At 42.6% G+C, this 20,259-nt stretch overlaps 1 protein-coding gene across 4 annotated transcripts in view; it reads right to left on the bottom strand.

The window, feature by feature from the left end:
• LOC309400333 (serine/threonine-protein kinase BRSK2-like) overlaps window positions 1-17,005 on the bottom strand; it is a gene marked incomplete at its 5' end in the record, with an annotated part of 234,862 nt that extends 217,857 nt beyond the window's left edge. For 2 of the 4 annotated variants that reach the window (XM_081968749.1, XM_081968750.1), the window contains one exon: window positions 16,888-17,005. In XM_081968749.1, coding sequence (XP_081824875.1) covers window positions 16,888-17,005 — 118 coding nt within the window. The remainder of the gene's footprint in view (window positions 1-16,887) is intronic. The other 2 variants (XM_081968753.1, XM_081968751.1) reach the window with 1 other exon arrangement.
• Between the last annotated feature and the right edge of the window lie 3,254 nt (window positions 17,006-20,259).

Genomic DNA, 20,259 nt, shown 5'->3' with positions numbered 1-20,259 from the left:
GTGGTATTGAAAGTGTCTTTAGGAATCTGGGGATGGCGTGGTGGCTCAGCGATTAAGACACTGGGCTTGTTGGCTGGAAAGCCGGTAGCCCAGGTTTGAGACCTGAGTGCCACGCGACAGGGTGAGTTGCTGTCCTTGCCCCAGCTCCTGTCAACCTAGCAGTTCGAAAGCATGCAAATGAAAGTAGATAAACAGTACTCCATGACATCTTGCTGGTCACATAACTGCAGAAACCTCTTCAGCCAGCACTGGCTCAATGGCCTTGAAACAGAAATGAGCAATGACTAGTGGAGTAAAAATCTGCAGGGACTCCTTTTTTAACCTTAAGAATCTATTCATTGGTTATGCCAGGCATCCTTCTCTGAAACAGCAGATGCTATTCTGGGATTTGCCTTATCCAAAGCCATGGGTCTCTTCTCTCTCATGGTTTATCATGGAAATGTATGCTACTTCCAAAGCAACAAGTTTCTTAAAAATAGTTTAAATTACAGGTAGTTCTCGACTTACAACAGTTCATTTAGTGACCGTTCAAAGTTACAATGGCACTAAAAAAGTGACTTATGACCATTTTTCACAGTTACAAACTTTGTAGCATCCCTATGATCATGTGATCAAAATTAAGATGCTTGGCAACTGGTTAATACTTATTACCATTGCTGTGTCCCGGGGTCACGAGATCCCCTTTTGCAACCTTCTGACCAGCAAAGTCAATGGAGAAGTCAGATTCACTTAACAAAAGGGTTACTAAATTATCAACTGCAGTGATTCACTTAACAACTGAGGCAAGAAAGGTTATAAAATGGGGAGAAACTCACTTAACAAATGTTTCATTTAACAACAGAAATTTTGGACTCAATTGTGGTTGTAAGTCGAGGACTACCTGTATATCTTATGGGAGGAGTGGGGAGAGGATCAATATCTTTTGGGAGAACTTCTACAATATTAATTTGGCTGTACTAAATTATATGCACATTTGTATTTGTGCAGGAAATTTTCTCAGGATTTCCCCAACCCAAACCCAAACCCAAAACCCAAACCCAAACCCAAAGCAAATGAAAAGCAAATGCATACTTTAAATTTGCCCTTTCTTGTCTTAGTCCTGCAGTGTAAGAAATAAAGGGGCTTCTATATGATGCCTTAGCATTCATGCCCATGCATATGTAGAGAGATTTTTCTTTCAATGTTTGATAACATCTGTTAGTTTTACTTCCTGTATTCATTACAGACTTATTATTGTTTGGATTCTTGTTAACCATCATTGGTTGGCTTTTCCCAGAGGTTTAATTTCTAGGGAACTTGAGAAAGTTTAACAACTTCTGATACATAATTTATCAAAAAATAAGAAGCCATAATATGAATTCTAGTAAATGACTTTTATTTATAATAATCAAATATAGTGTGCTGTTTCTCCCACCAATTTTACATTGTAGGAAGTTAGCACCCACCCCTCCCTCTCCTAGAAAAATGAAATATTTTAGGAAATATTTAAAAAGGCAGAATATTATATTTCCCTGGATGAGAAAAAGGAGAAAATGTTTTTAAAGGAAAGCAGCTCCCTGCAGCTTCCTGCCCCCCCCCCCTTTGTCAATGGGCCATAAGGCCTGAGCCAGTCTATTCTACACAACAAAGGTAGGTTTAACCCTCTACCCATCTTACCACATGGCACCTAGGAAGATTACATCAGCAAGCAAAGCAGACAAACTTGGGTCTCAGGATGGCCTACAAAGTTAGTTAAGACTCCTGCCCCCTGGGAGTCTGACAACCAATCAGAATACATTTCTTACACAGGAACAGGAAACAGAGAGGTGGGGCCCCAGAGAGGGCATAAAACCCAGGGACTCTCAGCATCTCTGCCCTTTTTCTGCTCAGGAGTTCAAGCCATGTGATCCTGTCCACCATTAAACCATCTTTCCAAGCAACCTCCATGTTTCCGGTGTCTTTTTCCCCACTTGGAACTGAACCCAGATGGACATTTCTTCCAACAATTTGGCACCCCAGATGGAACTCCAACCCAACCTAACCAATGGATATGGCCCAGGTAAGCCTCCCTTGCCGGCACAGACCCTATTGAGTCTGTCGGTGGATTTTTCCTGGACCGTAGCCATTTGGAAGTAGGTTTTAAAGGGGCTTTGAGTTTTGAGCTCAAAGGCTGCTTGGAAAGAAGGTGAGTACCTCTAAATTTTAATTTTAAAGCATGGAAAAGCATGGGAAATGTATGTATGCCTGTGTGTGTGAGTGAGAGCACCCTTCTCCCAATCACAGCTAGATCTTGCTTCCTCTGTGCATTTCCTAACCACAGAAAGACCAACAGTCTGGAGACCATGGGGGATTTGCCAGAGCACAGGACCTTCTGTTAGGGAAGGAGGAAGAATGTGTGTGCATGTTTCAGTGGTTTCACCCTTGGACAGCAGCTGGATTTCATTTCTCTGTTTGGCCTCTAGCCGCTCCCCAACCTGCTGCTAGTTTGAAAGAGCAGTGACCGGCAGGATTGGGAAACCGGGGGGGGGGGCATCAGAGTGTGGGACCTTCTGTATATAAGAGGGAAAGCCAAGTGGGCTGTGATTGAGGGGTTAGAAGGGGGAAAATTGATGTTGTGCCCCCCCCCCCAACAATGCCTTTCCTGGTAAACTTACCAGCGAAGGGGGGAGGGGACCTTGTTCTCATGTCTTGCACAGATGACTCCAACCTGTGAAAGCAGAGCACATGGATCCAGGTGCTACCTCCAGAGGAAACACCATACATTGACCTAGGTATTGGGTTTGGATCTAGCCTCCACTAGAAAGTCATCACAGCAACCAGAGTGGAGCAGACCTTCCAAAGCCTGACTGACCAGCCTTAACACCAAGCATTCCACCTGGCAGAGATGAAAGAAAGGACCCTGAGATGGACAAATAAAGACTAAAAGACTCTTTTCAATCCCCAGAAGACAGCTGGGGGAGGGTGGAAATTGATTGTAAGGTTTTCTTTCTTGTCCCATCTATTTTGTAATCAGTTTGATGTACTAATGTAAGAATTGTATTTGAGAGTGGTTGCCACAGCAAGTTCTGTACACCTTAGATTTCTGTCTGGTGGGAGGGAAATTTGTCCAAAATGTCTGTATTTTCTGTATTGTAGAAGCAGTTACACACACACACACACACACAGAGCGAGAGAGACGGAGACAGAGAGAGAGAGAAAGAGAGGGAGGGAGGGAGAGAGGGAGGGAGGGAGGGAGGGAGGGAGGGTCCATTCAGAGTCAGATTGAATTTTATTCCCTTCACCTACCTCCACACAAAGCTTCTCCTAGGTTGATTTGTGCACTGTGGCACTAAAGCCCAAGCAGTCATTCCCTGCTAATTGCATGGGGGAGGGGGCAATTCCCCTCAGGGAATTCCCTCACTTGAAGAAATAGCAGAAAGGAGATCTCCAAAACCCAAGTCTGACTGTGACTCACAAATGATGCAGCCCAGTTGCCCAGTAAAGCAGAATATGTTGCACTGGTGGTCTCATGAGTAGGAATCCAAGGGCTCATTGTGTGTAATTTAAAAAAATACTAAATAGTCTGGATGTGAAGGGCTTGATTGAACTCAAAAGGAGTTGATTGAACTCAAAAGGAGTTGATTGAACTCAAGCCATGTGATTTTGCTCAGAAGCTCAAGCCATGTGATCCTGTCCACCATTAAACCATATTTCCAAGCATGTTTTTCCCCCCACTTGGAACTGAACCAGAAAAACATTTGTAAACAACATAAAGGGCTAGAAGCAATTCTCTTGGGGTTGGAAATATAGTTTCCATCTGTCCTTTGTTTTGGTAACAGTCTGATACAGTGTTAGACACTGTAGTTCACTTTTGACCATGTGAGAACTAACTTTCACTGATTTTATCAAATGACTTTCACTTAACAGATTGAATTGATACCTTGGAAAACAAAATGTACCGCCATTTTCTGGATTTGTCTTCTCAGCAAGTTTTGATAGAGTACTTAGCACACTCTAAACCCGTGAAGGCGAATCTATGGCACACGTGCCAGACATGGCATGCAGAGCCCTCTCTCTAGGTATGCACACAGTCGCCCCAGCCCAGCTCCAATCACATTTCTCCATCGCATTTCACTCAATCAATTCCAACTTCTAGCAAAAGAAAAAGATCTCACCAAGTTGGAATTGATTAACTTTTTCACTTGTGCACTTCACAATGGGGGAGACAGGATCCCATCCTCCTCCTGAAGCCTATTACGATGCGGAGACACAATGTGACCCTGCATCAGCACGGCTTGGCAAAAAAAAAAGCAGTTTCTTTTCCTGCAGAACTGCCCGTGTTGGGATGCCCCGCCTCCCCACTGGCCAGCTGGGCTTCTTCAGGCACTTAGCTTGGACACCTATTAGCTCCACCCCACCCTCCGCCTCAGCAAGTGGTGTGCAAAAGTTCGGCCGGGCTCCTCAAGAGAGGAAGTTAGCAGGGGGCCGATCTAACACCCGGGCTGACTACAACACAAATGTTCATTCTCGGCTTTGAGATCCCTAGTTGCAATGGACAACAAAGCTAGGTTGATCCCCCTGCACTGATCCAGCAGACAAAACAGGAAAAAGGGGTGGAGAGAAACAATCCCATTGCCAAAGTATGCGCGGGTCAGAGGGGAGAAGAAATTCCAACTTCAGCCTCCTGGTGTGGCACAGGGCTTTGGCCGAAGGCTGGAGGGAAGCACCGCTGGCTCACTCGCGCTCTCTCCCACCCCAGTCTAGCTTGATGCAGGCCGGAGCGCAGCTTACATTGCCCTTTCCAAGCCTGCTGGGAAACTGGACGCTGGTGAGGGCTGGCTTTTTGCCTAGCTTTGTCTGGCTGTTGGGGGGGGGGGGATGGATGGGAGCCTGGGGAGGAAGCCTGTGTCAAGCAAGACTGAGAAAGCTGTCTGCGAGAGGAAGAGAAGCTGGGTGAGCTGGATGTGGGTCCCCTCATCCCAGCAACCTTGCACTCTCCCCTCTCTGCTAGCCCCCTAGCAGGATTCTGCCTGTGTGGCCATGCTCCCGCTGCAACCCATCCCTATCAGCCCGGGCTTCAGTGACTTCACAATTTACACATAGTGCTGGGGGAAAATGCGCATAATGTCACCCTCCATTTGCAGCATCTCAGCCTCTCCACAAAGGAGGAGGCAATGGCAGCAGGCTTCGGAGCATGGTGGAGTGCTCCACCGGAGATGATGAAGAAATGGGAAGCCCCAACAGTGGTACTGGAAGCAACGGGCACTTGAGGGTGAATGAGCCTGAGTTTCAGGGTTCCAAATAGCATCCAAAAGTAAATCAGAGTCCAAGGCAAAGTATTGCTCAAAGTTCCAATTTATTAAGAGAGCCATGAGTGCAATCCTTGTTCTTCTCCCTGTGAAAGGAGGAGCCAAGATGGCGCCCCTCCGTCTTCATTTTTGTACTTATAAATGAAGCCTGCCTTTTGAAACTACCTTTGAAAAAAAAACTCTGGTATTGTTTTAATACCCCCTCTGAAGGTGCTCTGGACCTCTCCTGTTACGTGGTCTTCCTGATTAATTTTGATTATGACTTTTCCCCTTTCTGGTGTACCTCTGTGCCTTGGAACTGTGAAGGAGAACTGACTTTTCACTTTTGGATTTGCCTGCCGCCTTGGACCGGCACAGATGCGTGCTCCACTGACGCCATTCTCTTTGTAAAAGACTTATCATCCCTGAAATCAGATAAATGGGGCCCAAAAAACCACCAATGGGCAAGTCATTCTCGGCTCCTGCTTCTGCCACCTCCAGTCCAAGCATGCAGCAGACGAAAATTACTTCATTGTTACAACAAGAAGGGACTGGAGAGAGCTCAAAAGAACTATCTGTTACCCAAATGTTTCAGGAAATTATGAGGGGTCAAAATGAGCTGAAAAAAGATGTGTCAGATCTCAAAGATGAACTCAGAGGTGTACAACATCATATAACAGAAAATAAACAAAGAATTGGGGTGTTGGAGGAGGGGGCAGCTTGATTGGGGGAGAAGGTTAAGGCAGTCTGGAAGGGAAATTTAGAATTGGAAAATTTTATGGCAAAAATAGAACTTGAAAGAATGTCCTTTTTTCTCAGATTCCAGAACCTACCAGAGACAGAAAATGAAGATCTTAAGGATATTATAGTACAATTTTAGCAGAATATATTAAGAGAAACAAAGAACAGTTGTGGTGGGATATGGATCTGGTTTACAGGATTAATTCAGCATATGCTAGAACACACAATGTTCCAAGGGAGGTACATGTTAAATTTCTTAGGAGGACCACGAGGGATGAGGTGCTAGGGGCCCAAAGGGAGGGACCATTAAAATATAAAGATAAAGAAATTACCATTCTTAAGCAAATTCCGAAAAAAATAAGGGAAAAAAGGAGGAAGTATTCCTCCTTATCAAAGAAATTATACAACAAAGGAGTTTGGTTTAGATGGTTATTGCCAGAGGGAATGTTGATTTTTTGGGAGGGAAATAGAATTAGAATCAATACAGTAGAGGAGGCAGAAGCCTTCATTAAAAAACATATTTCTCTCCTAGAGGACGAAAATAGGGGAGGTGGTGAAAAAGGTAGTAATGTACAAGATATGAAGGAGGGGGGGCTGTGGCTCCATCTGGGGACAGGGAGGAGGGAGCAATATCAAAAAGGCTCAGGTCACAAAAATAAAGGTATTTGAAATATTATGATAATTGTTGATATACTAGAAAGTGACAAAGAAAGAGATGATTGAACACATGGTTGATATAATGTAGAACAAGACTCTGTTTATGCTTATCTTTTATACGTTGTTTTTAACATTGTAAAAATTGTGAGATTTGGAGGGATTTCTACCACTAGCATGGGAGCTGCCAAAATTTTCTATACACCTTTTTACCTTTCCCCATAAATGCTTAAAAAACAATAAAATTCTTTTTTTTTTTTTTTTAAAAAAGGAAGAATACGTCTTGCTGATCTCAGGGACATCGCAAAGTCCCTGATCGATCCAAGAGAAGTTCTTCAAGCCAGTGACAAAAAATCCAGCCATTTGGCTGATGAAGTCGGGGCAGCTCCAAAATGGAAGGATATGGAAAGAGAAAGTGTTTCCAGCTGGTGAGGAATTTTTACTGTTTTAAAAGTGACTGCCTATAAAAAAAAACTTAGAATTAATTTAAATTGGAGAACAGAAGAAATAAGCAGAGGAATTAAATTTGGAATGGTTTTGGACAGTGGGTTATCTTACTTTTTAAACGCTATCTTCACGGATGGAATTTATGCAAGCCTTTTAAAACGAATGGATTAAGTTTCCTTCTTCTATTTTTTTTTTCTTTTACTATTCTCTGTAATCTATGGACTAAAATTCTCCTCTTTCATTACTGTGGGTGTTTATCTAACTCATTTAAGAATAGGACTTTTTTTTAACTTGAAATGCAAAAAAAAGATACAAAAAGAAACAAAGAAATTGTAACATTGTAACACTGCTACTCGGAGGCTGGAGGTTTGTGTATTGGAAATGAAACACTTTTATTTTTTTTCACTGATTATCCTGGCTTGGCACTTCAAGGTCTCACAGCTTGTTTATAGAGAGTGATAAGAAGAAAAGCATACTCCTTTGAAGTATATTTAAAGGTGAAATGTTATTGTGAATCTATGCTTAATCCTGTTAAAACCTTCTAAACTAGAGCAGCAGTGTTTGTTATCTGGAGATTATGGCACAATTTCAACAGCAGAAAGAAGTTTTAAGTCTGCAAAAGATACTCTCAGAAATACAGAAATTATCAGATACACGTGAGAGGATAGAGAAGAAGTTGGAAGACTTAGTCCACTTAACAGCAAAATATGATGAAGAAGTTGAAGATGCTAATCAAATGGAAAAAGTGGTGGTTAAAATCCTAAAAATCAAAAAGGAAAATGAATATAAAGAAATTAAAATTGCTGATATTTATGGTGATTGGTTTGTCTCTGGAAAGGGAAAGAGTGGAATACTGAAAGAGGAATTAAATGGAGGGGAAATCTACCCCAGATGGCAAGATACAGAAGAAGAGAAAACAAAAGAATTTATGGATTTAAAGAGAGAAATTTTATTAGCAATATCATTGATAACACTACCGACAATCAAAGATAAGCTGATTAAGGAAACAGAAGAAGGGCATCGAAATTACATGAGAGATTTTATAAGCAAGGAGTTGCTAAGAGGAGTCCATATAAAGTTGATTAAGGAGATGATTAGAGGACTGACATCACAAATGGCAGAAGATATGAGCCTGTTTTGCTACTGGAAAGATACAGGTTGATAGATGGAAGAGTATACTTTAAAACTAGCTAAACTTAGTGAAATTTAGTGACAATAGATATAGTTAAATAAATAATTGATAATGATAATAATGTATACAATGTGTAGTGTTATGATAAGTAATAACTGGATATGAATATTGAATGGTACCCGTGAAAGGAAGATTAGAAACCCTTTTGGATTATATATAAAGGTTAATTAAAAAAAGAATTAAGTTAGATTCAGTTAAGTCTTGATTATTAGGGGGAAAATTATATGATGCAGGATATAGTCAAATAAAGGAGGGATAATGATAACAACGTATATATATATATATATATGTGTGTGTGTGTTCTGACCCCCTCTCTCCAAGCCTGTGAACAAGCCAAAACACAGGCTTGACTGTTTGCCACTGTTTAATTGCAAGATAACAAACCCTTTGGCCAAGATATTCAAACACGGCTCTAAGACATCAACTTTCTTCACTGCTAATTTTGAACGGGTGTTTCCTGCAAATGTCCCCTCCCAACGCCTCACCTATAAGCTCTCTTGGGAGGGGCCAATCTACAACCACCTGTGCTAATTATTGTCTGTGAGCCTGCCTACGAAGCTGCTGCTTTCATTTCTCAGCCCTTCTCACTCTAGCATCGGGGACTGACTGCCTTTGATCCTCCCCACTGCTCCATGCCTTAGGCGTCTCCTGGTGGCCAACCAGCCCCTCTGGTCCCTGCTCTGAATCTGCAACCTGCACAGGGTCTTCCACATCATCCAGGACAGACTGAAATGATCCCTCGCTATCCGAGTCCATCAGCAGCTGAACCGGATCCTGCTGGGCCACAACATATATGTATGGGTACAACATAAGGAAATGGGATGCAAATTGTAAACAGTGTTTTGGAAAGAAGGATTAGAAAACATTTGTTATTAAATATTATGGATGTTTAGCTAGAATAGGACATAAGGACTCAGTGTCATTGGAGGATTTTAGAAATAGTAAATGAAATGCCAGTATGTGGTTATGTATTAAATCTTGGTATATTTTATGATGAAGGATGTTTAAACAATTATAGTCAAATAAAATGGAGGTATGATGATGGTAACATGTATAAATATCTGAGTTAAAATACAATACAATACAATACAATAGTAGAGTTGGAAGGGACCTTGGAGGTCTTCTAGTCCAACCCCCTGCCTAGGCAGGAAACCCTATACCGTTTCAGACAGATGGCTATCCAACATCTTCTTAAAGACTTCCAGTGTTGGGGCATTCACAACTTCTGGAGGCAAGCTGTTCCACTGATTAATTGTTCTAACTGTCAGGAAATTTCTCCTCAGTTCTAAGTTGCTTCTCTCCTTGATTAGTTTCCACCCATTGCTTCTTGTTCTACCCTCAGGTGCCTTGGATAATAGTTTGACTCCCTCTTCTTTGTGGCAACCCCTGAGATATTGGAACAATGCTATCATGTCTCCCCTAGTCCTTCTTTCTCTTAAGCTAAACATACCCAGTTCCTGCAACCGTTCTTCATATGGTTTAGCCTCCAGTCCCCTAATCATCTTTGTTGCTCTTCTCTGCACTCTTTCTAGAGTCTCCACATCTTTTTTACATCGTGGCGACCAGAACTGAATGCAGTATTCCAAGTGTGGTCTTACCAAGGCATTATAAAGTGGTATTAACACTTCACGTGATCTTGATTCTATCCCTCTGTTGATGCAGCCTAGAACTGTGTTGGCTTTTTTGGCAGCTGCTGCACACTGCTGGCTCATATTTAAATGGTTGTCCACTAGGACTCCAAGATCCCTCTCACAGTTACTACTACTGAGCAAGGTACCACCTATACTGTACCTGTGCATTCTGTTTTTGTTGCCTAAATGTAGAACCTTACTCTTTGCACCATTGAATTTCATTTTATTAGATAGTGCCCAATGTTCAAGTTTGTCAAGATCCTTCTGTATCTTAAGCCGATCTTCTGGAGTGTTGGCTATTGCTGCCAGCTTGGTGTCATCTGCAAATTTGATGAGTTCCCCATTTATTCCCTCATCCAAATCATTGATGAAGATGTTGAAGAGTACTGGGCCTAAAACAGAGTCTTGGGGTACTCCACTGCATACTTCCCTCCATGTAGATGCAGTTCCATTGAAGACTACACGTTGAGTGCGGTTGGTCAGCCAGTTACGAATCCATCTGGTGGTGATGCTGTCTAACCCACATTCTTCTACTTTATCTAGTAGTAGGTTATGGTCTACCTTATCAAAAGCCTTACTGAAGTCCAAGTAAACTATATCAATGGCATTCCTCTGGTCCACTAATTTTGTCACATTATCAAAGAATGCAATAAGATTAGTCTGGCATGATCTGTTTTTGACAAATCCATGTTGGCTTTTGGCTATTACTTTGTTTGCTTCTAGGTGTTCGCAAATTTGTTGCTTGATTATTTTTTCCAGAATCTTTCCTGGTATTGAGGTCAGGCTGATAGGTCTGTAGTTTCCTGGATCTATTTTTTTCCCTTTTTTGAAGATGGGAACCACATCAGCTCTTTTCCAGTCCTCTGGTAGTTCCCCGGTGTTCCAGGATCTCTGAAAGATATAATTCAGTGGTTTTGAGATCTCGTCTGCTAGTTCCTTCAGAACCCTGGGGTGTAATCCATCCGGTCCTGGTGATTTGAACTCGGTAGACAGGTGCTCACTTACCATTTTCTTCCCTATTTCAACTTGTGTTCCAAATCTGATTTTTGTGGTGCTGCTTGTGATAGGTTGGACTGTTTTATCTCTTTGTGTAAAGACAGATGCAAAACATGAGTTAAATAGTTCTGCTTTCTCCCTGTTGCTTGTCACCTTCTTGCCACTTTCTCCTAACAGTGGACCAATTGTTTCCTTAACCTTTTTCTTGTTTTTAACATGTTGGAAGAAGCTTTTTTTGTTAATTTTTACTTTTGTGGCAAGCCTTTCTTCATTGTGAGCCTTAGCTTTCCTCACTTCATCTTTACATGCTCAGGCTATTTGCTGGTATTCTGTCTTAGTTATGTCCCCCCCCTTTCCACTTTTTATACTTATCTTTTTTGTCTTTCAGTTTGTCAGATAGTTCTTTATGCAGCCATGCTGGTTTCTTTTGGGAGCTGTTATTTTTCTTCTTCATTGGTATTGTGCTAGACTGAGCTTTTGTAATCTCATTTTTCAAAATTTCCCAAGCTTCTTGAGTTGTTTTCCCCTTGAGGATTCTCATCCATGGAATTTTTCCCAAGCTCTCTCTAAGTTTATTGAAATTAGCTTTCTTAAAGTCCAAGACTCTAGTTTGACTTTGTTCTACTACTTGTGTTTGGATAATGTTGAATACTTGAGTTAATATGAATTATGCTTGATGACTGTGGAAGAGATGCACGAAAGCCTTTTGTAACCAACTGATACACTTTCTACAGTATGTAAAGAAGGAAGATTCTTTGTGTTGTGTTTGTTTTGAAAATAAAAAATAAAAAAGACTTATTAAAAAGAAAATGCATAGCAGAATAATAGAAATTGTGGCAGGCCAAAGACCCAAAAGAAAATATGGCTGCAGGCCTGACAGGCAGCCTCTCCTCAAAAGAAATGCGTATCCTGAAAAAAGAATAATGTGGGGGTTAACATGAGCATAACTAACCACCTCTCCCTCCTTTGGCTTATCAGGAAATGTATCATGGAATTGTTTCACTAACTTATCAGTTTTTACATTACAACTTTTCACCCATGTAGCTTTAGACAAAGGATACCCCTTCCAATGCTCTAAATACTGTACCTGACCTCTATATAATCTAGAGGCTAATTTTTTCTTCACTTCATAGTGAGTTTCTCCTTGTATCGCTACTGGAGGAAGGGGAGGCTGGGTCAACGGTCTTAGGCTGTACCCAATGACAGGTTTCAGCAAACTACAATGGAAGACGGGGTGAATTTTCCCTAGAATTCTTGGCAGACTGAGCTGAACCGTAACTGGGTTAATTATTTTCACTATTGGGAAGGGACCTAAAAATGTTGACCCTAATTTCTTGCTAGGCATTCTTAACTCTATGCATTTGGTAGACAAGAAAACTTTATCCCCCACGGGGAAGGGAGGTTGGAGCAAGTGATGCTTATCAGCTTGTTTCTTGTATTCTCCTGCTGCTTCTGCCAGAGCTTTTTTCGTATTCTCCCACCCCACTTTTAAGAGCGTCCATCCATTCAGTCCGAGACAAGGAGGGGGGTGGGGGGGTTCTCTGGGCAGTTCAGGCATGGGAACAAATTCCATGCCACTGGTAAGTTGAAACAGAGTTAATCCAGTGCTGCTGTGGACAGCGTTGTTATACGTGACTTCGGCAGAAGATAGCAATTCCGACCAGTTGTCCTGCTGGTAATCCACATAACAACAGATGTATTGTTCCACCATTGCATTAACTTTTTCTGCTGCTTCGTTTGTGCTCGGATGGAAAGCCAAGCTAAGTCCTTGCGTGGACCCAATGGACCTCAGGAACTCCCTCCAGAACTTGGTGGTGAACTGAACTTCGTGGTCTGAGATGATTCTCCTGGGTACTCTGTGCAGGTGGTAAATGTGTTTAACAAACATCTTTACTAGCTTCTTTGTGGATGGTAATCCTGAGCAAGCAAAGAAATGAGCTTTGCGCCTGGCTCCCAGCTGGCATTCCCTCTTCGCGGCCTCCACGGCTTCCACCACAGCTTTTGAAGGCATGTAGATGGTCTCGACATAGATGGGCGATCCACCATCTGCTGCTTTCTCCATGGGCTTCTTCTCTTCCTCCATCTTCCCTGAGTCTTTACGCCGCCCAGACTCAGGTCAGTGCTGGGGCTCAGGACCCCAAACAGCACCCTGAAATTCGGGGTAGCTGGTGAAGTATTTTAATGGAGATTCAGGTCAATGTCAGGGTTCCAAATAGTATACAAAAGTAAATCAGAGTCCAAGGCAAAGCATTGCTCAAAGTTCCAATTTATTAAGAGAGCCATGTTGGCACACTTGGGAAAACCCGAATCTGAAAGCTTCCTGTTTTTCCCCACACAGTTGAAAGTTCAAGATCTTGTTCCCACACACCCCCACAGGTCCATCACATGGTCCAATCTCCCATTTACAATCCCCCTTCCCATTTTCCCACAATAGAAAATGCATAGCAGAATAATAGAAATTGTGGCAGGCCAAAGACCTAAAAGAAAATATAGCTGCAGGCCTGACACTGAGAGACAAGCGTGGAAGTGACGGTTAAGGAAAAAGGGCTTAGGTTTAAAAGGAACCTTATTTGGAGCCTGGGGGGCCTGCCCCTTGCTCCCAAGCGTGTTGTGGGGTTGCAGTTAAGTCATTTCCGTGGGTGAGTCACCCTCCCGATGATGACACCTCTGGGTGCCAAAAACATACTTTTCTTTCTTTAAATGCCAGCCACAAGGGCCGGTACGTGCAAGACGCCAGTGTGGGCTGGCTTTTTGCCTAGGTTTGTCCAGCTGTTGGGGGGGGGGAATGAATTATGACAAATCATGGCTTGAACTATCTTGCTTTGCATGTAATGAGTCTATCTCATATATTAGTTTCACCTTTTAAGTTGCATTACTGGAATAAATGAACTTTTGCACGATATTCTAATTTTTCGAGGTTCACCTGTATATCTCAGAAGAAATCAGTGAGCTAGTTTGGCCATTTTCCCATATGATAGACTCACATTTAAATATCTTTAAGTAACCTTATCAAATTTAAATACAAGTTTGTGGATGGTAGAGAAATCTCCATGTTCTATTTTTAGGGCAAAAAATGTTTCCAAACATGAAGACTTAAAGCTCATTTTTAGCTTTATTAGTGTCTCTCCAACCTAAATTTATAAATAAGAGTGACCTAAGTTGGTCGTTATTATTTTTTTCAAAGCACTTGAATACATAGCTTAATAAATCCATGGAAAATAACCATAGCTGGGAAACATACTCTGAGCAAGAAAGAAGTTTTGCTTCTGGGTTGGAGTGAGGAACAAAGAATTTCAAAACCACATCTAGCAAATATCCCTAAGGCCACCAGATTTTCCTGATACTCATCTGCTTGTTTTGTTCCAGTATCATCATTCATGCTTTAGTTCTGGTGAAATCCAGAACTGACAACATTTTGCATGTTGTCAGCATCCCCAGGTGTATGTTGTCAGTCCATGCTTATGGATGTGGCAATATGTTGACTTGCAAAGTATTTTTTAATTAAAGATCCTAGCGTACACAGAACAACATAAGCTATCTCAGGATAAGTTTAAGATTTGGTTGCACTTGTGATAAACTGGCGAGTATAGGCCCAAACTCTATAATCCTTATCATTGCTATGGAATGCTATGTGACATGGGTATGACAAAGGCCAGCAACCTGGTCTATGCCTTCTCTAAAGTACTAAAAGGTGTTAATGAAACAGTAACCAATAATGTGGGCTCCCACTGATTTCAATAGGACTGAAGTATGACTGACTTCCATAGCATCTCATCTATTGTGGTTTCATAATTGATAGATTTCCTAAATCCAAGATCAGCATGCTACCAGCTGCATCCCTGCCCAGACAGCATACAACAAACCTGCTTAAGGGGGTCTAATTGCAAAAAAAAGTGAGGTTTCTGGTTACTATTGGAATATTTCCATAATTTTAGAACATTTATTTCAGAGCAGCCATGCTTACTACCCATATCATACACAGATTCTTTTGCAAAGTTTGCAAAATGGTTTCTCCATATCGGAATGATTCTTCATTGAACGGGCAGACAGGTCATTCATCATACATCCCAGCTTAGCTTAGCTAGGGATTGAAAAACAAAACTAAACAGGGTCATCAGGGAGACACCGAAATATCTACCACTGTTTATTTGCATCTCTGCTACCAATAGTTCCTTGATGACCTTGGGCATATCACTTGCTTGTGAGCTTCACTTATTGCCTATTCATCTCCTTCCCTACGGAACATTCAATTCCTTAAGATAAGGAAATAAATGGATGGGAATCCATGCCAATATCATCAGAGTAAAATGAATCTAAGTTCTCTGTTCTCTGGATGAGGCATCCATTTGCCCTACTCCTCCCCCAACCTGGTCTGTACCTCTGCTCCAGCTCCCCACCTCCAGGCCAAGAACAACATCCATCCATCTGCCCATTCATAGGGATATTCTTGAATCTTTGTATAAACTGCCTTCTGCCACAGTCAAGAAATGATTATTTAGCAAAATTGGCACTTCCTTATTCCCTATGGCCTCTTCTGTTTTGTTTTGTTTTTATCCACCTGCTCCAGATCTTTATTATAACGATTGGGGGGGGGGGGGGACACGACCCAGGAGAGAGGCCTGTGGTCTGAGTTTTCCTGCATCATTGCAGAGAGATGGATAGCTTCCCCCATCCAGTCTTCCCTCCAGTGCCTGACCAAGAAAGAAGACAAGGAGCTACAGAAGACAAATTCCCATAAAGCGCTCTTGTAACCAAGCCCATCGTATAAACCACACAGTCGAATCAGCATCCCTGCAGAGGTTTTTTTTAATCCCTGTTCCATTCATACGGAGTACTGCAGCAGGCGAAAAGGTGGTGGAGAAGAGAAATGTATAGGCCTTCCCACAACAGTCTTCACCACCCCTAGTTTTAGTCCTCAGATCCAGAGTCCCCACAGAACAGAGACGGAGAGCAAACAGATCAGGATGTCTAGGTCCCCATCCCTAAGAGGTTGTTTTTGTAGCCTAGATCTTTGTGCTGGGTTCTCCACGTTTTGAGTTTTTTTCCCCTCCCCAACTAAGCCTGATTATTGCAGCAGTGGGTTTTTTTTAAACATCAGCTGCACCTCTGACACCTTCTCCTTCAGGCCACAATTGCCTGGCAAAGCAGCCTGGAAAGCAGACTTAAAAGTGACCCAGCCATGAAATCCATGGCTTACCTTCCCCTCTCTGTTTAAGTGGTTGTGACACACACACACACACAGACACACACACCCCTCTTACAAAGACATAGAATACACATCTGTTCGCGACCATGTACACATTGTGTCTTCGAGGAAACTAACCGCACTTGCAGCTAAGTGGTAATATAGTTGTGGCCTTTTTAAAACTTATGCCTTTTTACTATTACAATGTTATTTCTTGCAGGTTATGAGCATGCCAAATACACTTGAACAGCAGAAACATTAGATGCTCTCCTCTAACTATAATCCAGCACAGATAAGATTAACATTCTCTCTTTTCTGAGAGCCCCCCCATCCAAAATCTCCAATGCTATTCCCCAAACCCCACCCCATACCTACCTACCAGAAAGCTGTTTGCCCTAAGCAGGACTCCCCTTTACTTCCCTTCCCCCCAAAAACCTCTAGGACAGTAGGAATGTAACATTCTCTTAACACCTTCACCCCACAAACCCCAAATGAATTTCTAGTGGATCCCTACACTCCCCCACCCTCTCAATCCCACCCTTAGTCTGCCATAGGATCAACAGTTCCACTCACCTACCACCTCACCACATTTTTATTCCTCCCAGCGGGCCAAATTAACCTGGACCATTTGGTCAAAACACCCCAGATGTTCCTTCATTATCCTCTGTCTTTAGATACATCTGAGGCCAAGGTGAAGACATTTTTTCTCAGCTGCTGAGCTACTCATACTATGCCCACCCCATGAAACTGGTACTCTCTTTCCAGACCACACTTCCAAATCTGCCAGAGACTCACCGGTCTGCCCTTTCCCTAGAGTCTTCTCCAGCCGATAGGGCCCCACATACTGAGCATGTTGCTGGCTCTGCTGCGACTGGTAGGGGTGGACCCCACCCGCTTCTTTGCCACTGGACATGGCTCTTGTCTGTCACCCTTCTGAGCAACAATCAGAAACGGGGTGGTGGGGTGGGAAGGGGTAGAGCAAGGTGAGGCAAGCCCCCCACCCCCGTGCCCCCCTATAGGGAGAATACCAAGGCCGGCATCCTGATGGGTTTAGCGGGAGGGGGATGCTTTTCGCATCAGGAAAGGGAGGGTAGTGAAGGAGGAAGAATGCTACAGCCTGGGTACCAGCATCATTCAGCTGGTCCAGCCAATGCTGTGGATGAAGGATGCTCCTGGCAAGGATCTTCTCCCAGGCTGGTTCTTCACCTCCTCTCACTGCAATCTGAAGGGATCTCTCCAGCTCTCCTCTTACATCAGCATCCGGGCAACTGGGTGACAGACACAATCCAGGTTAACCCTTGGCGGAACAAAGGCAGCGCCTCCTCCCCAGGCAGGGGGAAGGGGTGGGGGTGAAGGGGCGGGGTTGGGATGGGGAAAGAGAGTGGGGGAAGGTTTCTGACAGGATACGTGGGGCTGCAGGGTGGGAGGGCTTATTGAAGGTTGAGAGCACTGGATGAGGAGCATGGGAAGGAAGCAGGGTACTCAGCTGCGGATTGCAGGTTCCTGTTCTGGTAGGGGTATACTGTTATGCATGTAAGATTTTACATGGGTATGGGCACAAATGTGTGCATGCACTCACCCAATCATATGTAATGAGTTTTTGTAAGGAAGAGATGAATGCTGATTTTTTGAGGGGGTGGCAGTGCTTGTGTGTTTCTGTCCATGTGTTTGGTAGACAGAGGGATTGCCCTTTGCAAGAAATCAGCTGTGCTCACATATGGAGGGGGAGGGGAGGGAGAGAAAATGTGTGAGAGAGAAAGCTGCAAGATCTCTTACTTTTTGTTTATGTCATGTGATCCCTTGTATATAAACAAGCTGAGATCCAGTATGGTCTAGTGTTAGGATATTGAGCTAAGAATGGGGAGACCCAGGTTCCAGTCCTTCTTTAGGCATGAAAGCTTCATCCAGCCACTTTGTCTTGGTCTAGAATAGGAAATAAAAAATAGTCTTTCTACTAACCTGTAACCGGATAGGTTACAGTCCATGTCCTTCAATAAAAAGGCCTTCATAGAGGATCAATTATTTAATAATAATAAAATGAAAGCCAAGCCTTTCCCTGGTGTGTCTGGCTTGTAAGTAGGTTGTAGTTGGTGTTTAGAATAGAATAGAATAATAGAGTTGGAAGGGACCTTGTTGTTCCACTGATTAATTGTTCTAACTGTCAGGAAATTTCTCCTTAGTTCTAAGTTGCTTCTCTCCTTGATTAGTTTCCACCCATTGTTTCTTCTTCTACCCTCAGGTGCCTAGGAGAATAGTTTGACTCCCTCTTCTTTGTGGCAACCCCTGAGATATTGGAACCCTGCTATCATGTCACCCCTAGTCCTTCTTTTCATTAAACTAGAAATACCTAGTTCCTGCCACTGTTCTTCGTATGTTTTATCCTCCAGTCCCCTAATCATCTTTGTTGCTCTTCTCTGCACTCTTTCTAGAGTCTCCACAACTTTTCTACATCGTGGCGACCAAAACTGAATGCAGTATTCCAAGTGTGGCCTTACCAAGGCATTATAAAGTGATATTAACACTTCACGTGATCTTGATTCTATCCCTCTGTTTATGCAAGCCAACTGTTTGGCAGCTGCAGCACACTGCTAGCTCACATTTAAGTGATTGTCCACTAGGACTCCAAGATCCCTGTCACAGTCACCACTATTTGAGCAAGGTACCACATATACTGTACCTGTGCATTTCGTTTTTGTTGCCTAAATGTAGAACCTTACTTTTTTCACCATTGAATTTTATTTTATTAGATAGTGCCCAATGTTCAAGTCTGTCAAGATCCTTCTGTATCTTAAGCTTATCTTCTGGAGTGTTGGTTATTCCTGCTAGCTTGGTGTCATCTGCAAATTTGATGAGTCCCGCATCTATCCCCTCGTCGAAATCATTGATGAATATGTTGAAGAGTACTGGGCCTAAAACAGAGCCCTTGGGTACTCCACTGCATACTTCTCTCCATGTAGATGCAGTTCCATTGAGGACTACACTACATGTTGAGTGTGGTTGGTCAGCCAGTTACAAATCCATCTGGTGGTGATGCTGTCTAACCCACATTTTTCTATTTTATCAAGTAGTAGGTTATGGTCTACTTTGTCAAATACCTTACTGAAGTCCAAGTAAATTATATCAACAGCATTCCTCTGGTCCACTAGTTTTGTCACTTTGTCAAAGAATGCAATAAGATTAATCTGGCATGACCTGTTTTTGACAAACCCATGTTGGCTTTTGGTTATTACTTTGTTTGCTTCTAGGTGTTCGCTGATTCGTTGCTTGATTATCTTTTCCAGAATCTTCCCTGGTGTTGAGGTCAGGCTGATGGGTCTGTAGTTTCCTGGATCTATTTTTTCTTCTTTTTTTGAATATGGGAACTACATCAGCTCTTTTCAAGTCCTCTGGCAGTTCCCTGGTGCTCCAGGATCTTTGAAAGATATAGTTCGGTGGTTCTGAGATCACATCTGCCATTTCCTTCAGAACCTTGGGGTGTAATCCATCCGGTCCTGGTGATTTGAACTCGTCTAGGGTAGACAGGTGCTCACTTACCATTTTCTTCCCTATTTTAACTTGTGTTCCTAATTGGCTTGAAACTTTTGGTCTGGACAACCTCAAACTATGCCGCCTACATTCCGACCTAAGCATAGTACACAAAATTATCTGCTATAACGTCCTACCTGTGAATGACTACTTCAACTTCAACTGCAATAATACATGGGCAAACAATAGATACAAACTCAAAGTAAACCGCTCCAAACTCGATGGCAGAAAATACGACTTCAGTAATAGAGTGGTCATTGCCTGGAACATTCTACCTGATTCCATTGTTAGATCCTCAAACCCTCATATCTTTAACCTTAAACTGTCCACTGTGGACCTCACACATTTCCTAAGAGGTCCCTAAGGGGGCGTGCATAAGCACACCAGCGTGCCTACCATCCCTGTCCTACTGTCTCCATTAATATGTACTCATTTTATGTGTTCATGGCCATGTTATACTTATTTATATCCATCTATTTATACCAATCTCATGTGAAAATGTTCATGTCTATTACCTTGTGCATGTTGACAAATAAAATAAAAATGAAATCTGTTTTTTGTGGTGCTGGTTTTGATAGGTTGGACTGTTTTTTCCCCTTTGTGTAAAGACAGATGCAAAACATGAGTTAAATAGTTCTGCTT

Source organism: Natrix helvetica, assembly GCF_964273705.1.
Source record: "Natrix helvetica genome assembly, chromosome: W".
In the NCBI taxonomy this organism is placed as follows: Eukaryota; Metazoa; Chordata; class Lepidosauria; order Squamata; family Natricidae; genus Natrix; species Natrix helvetica.
The sequence above is the reverse complement of the archived record's forward strand: the minus strand, read 5'-3'. Positions and strand labels throughout refer to the sequence as shown.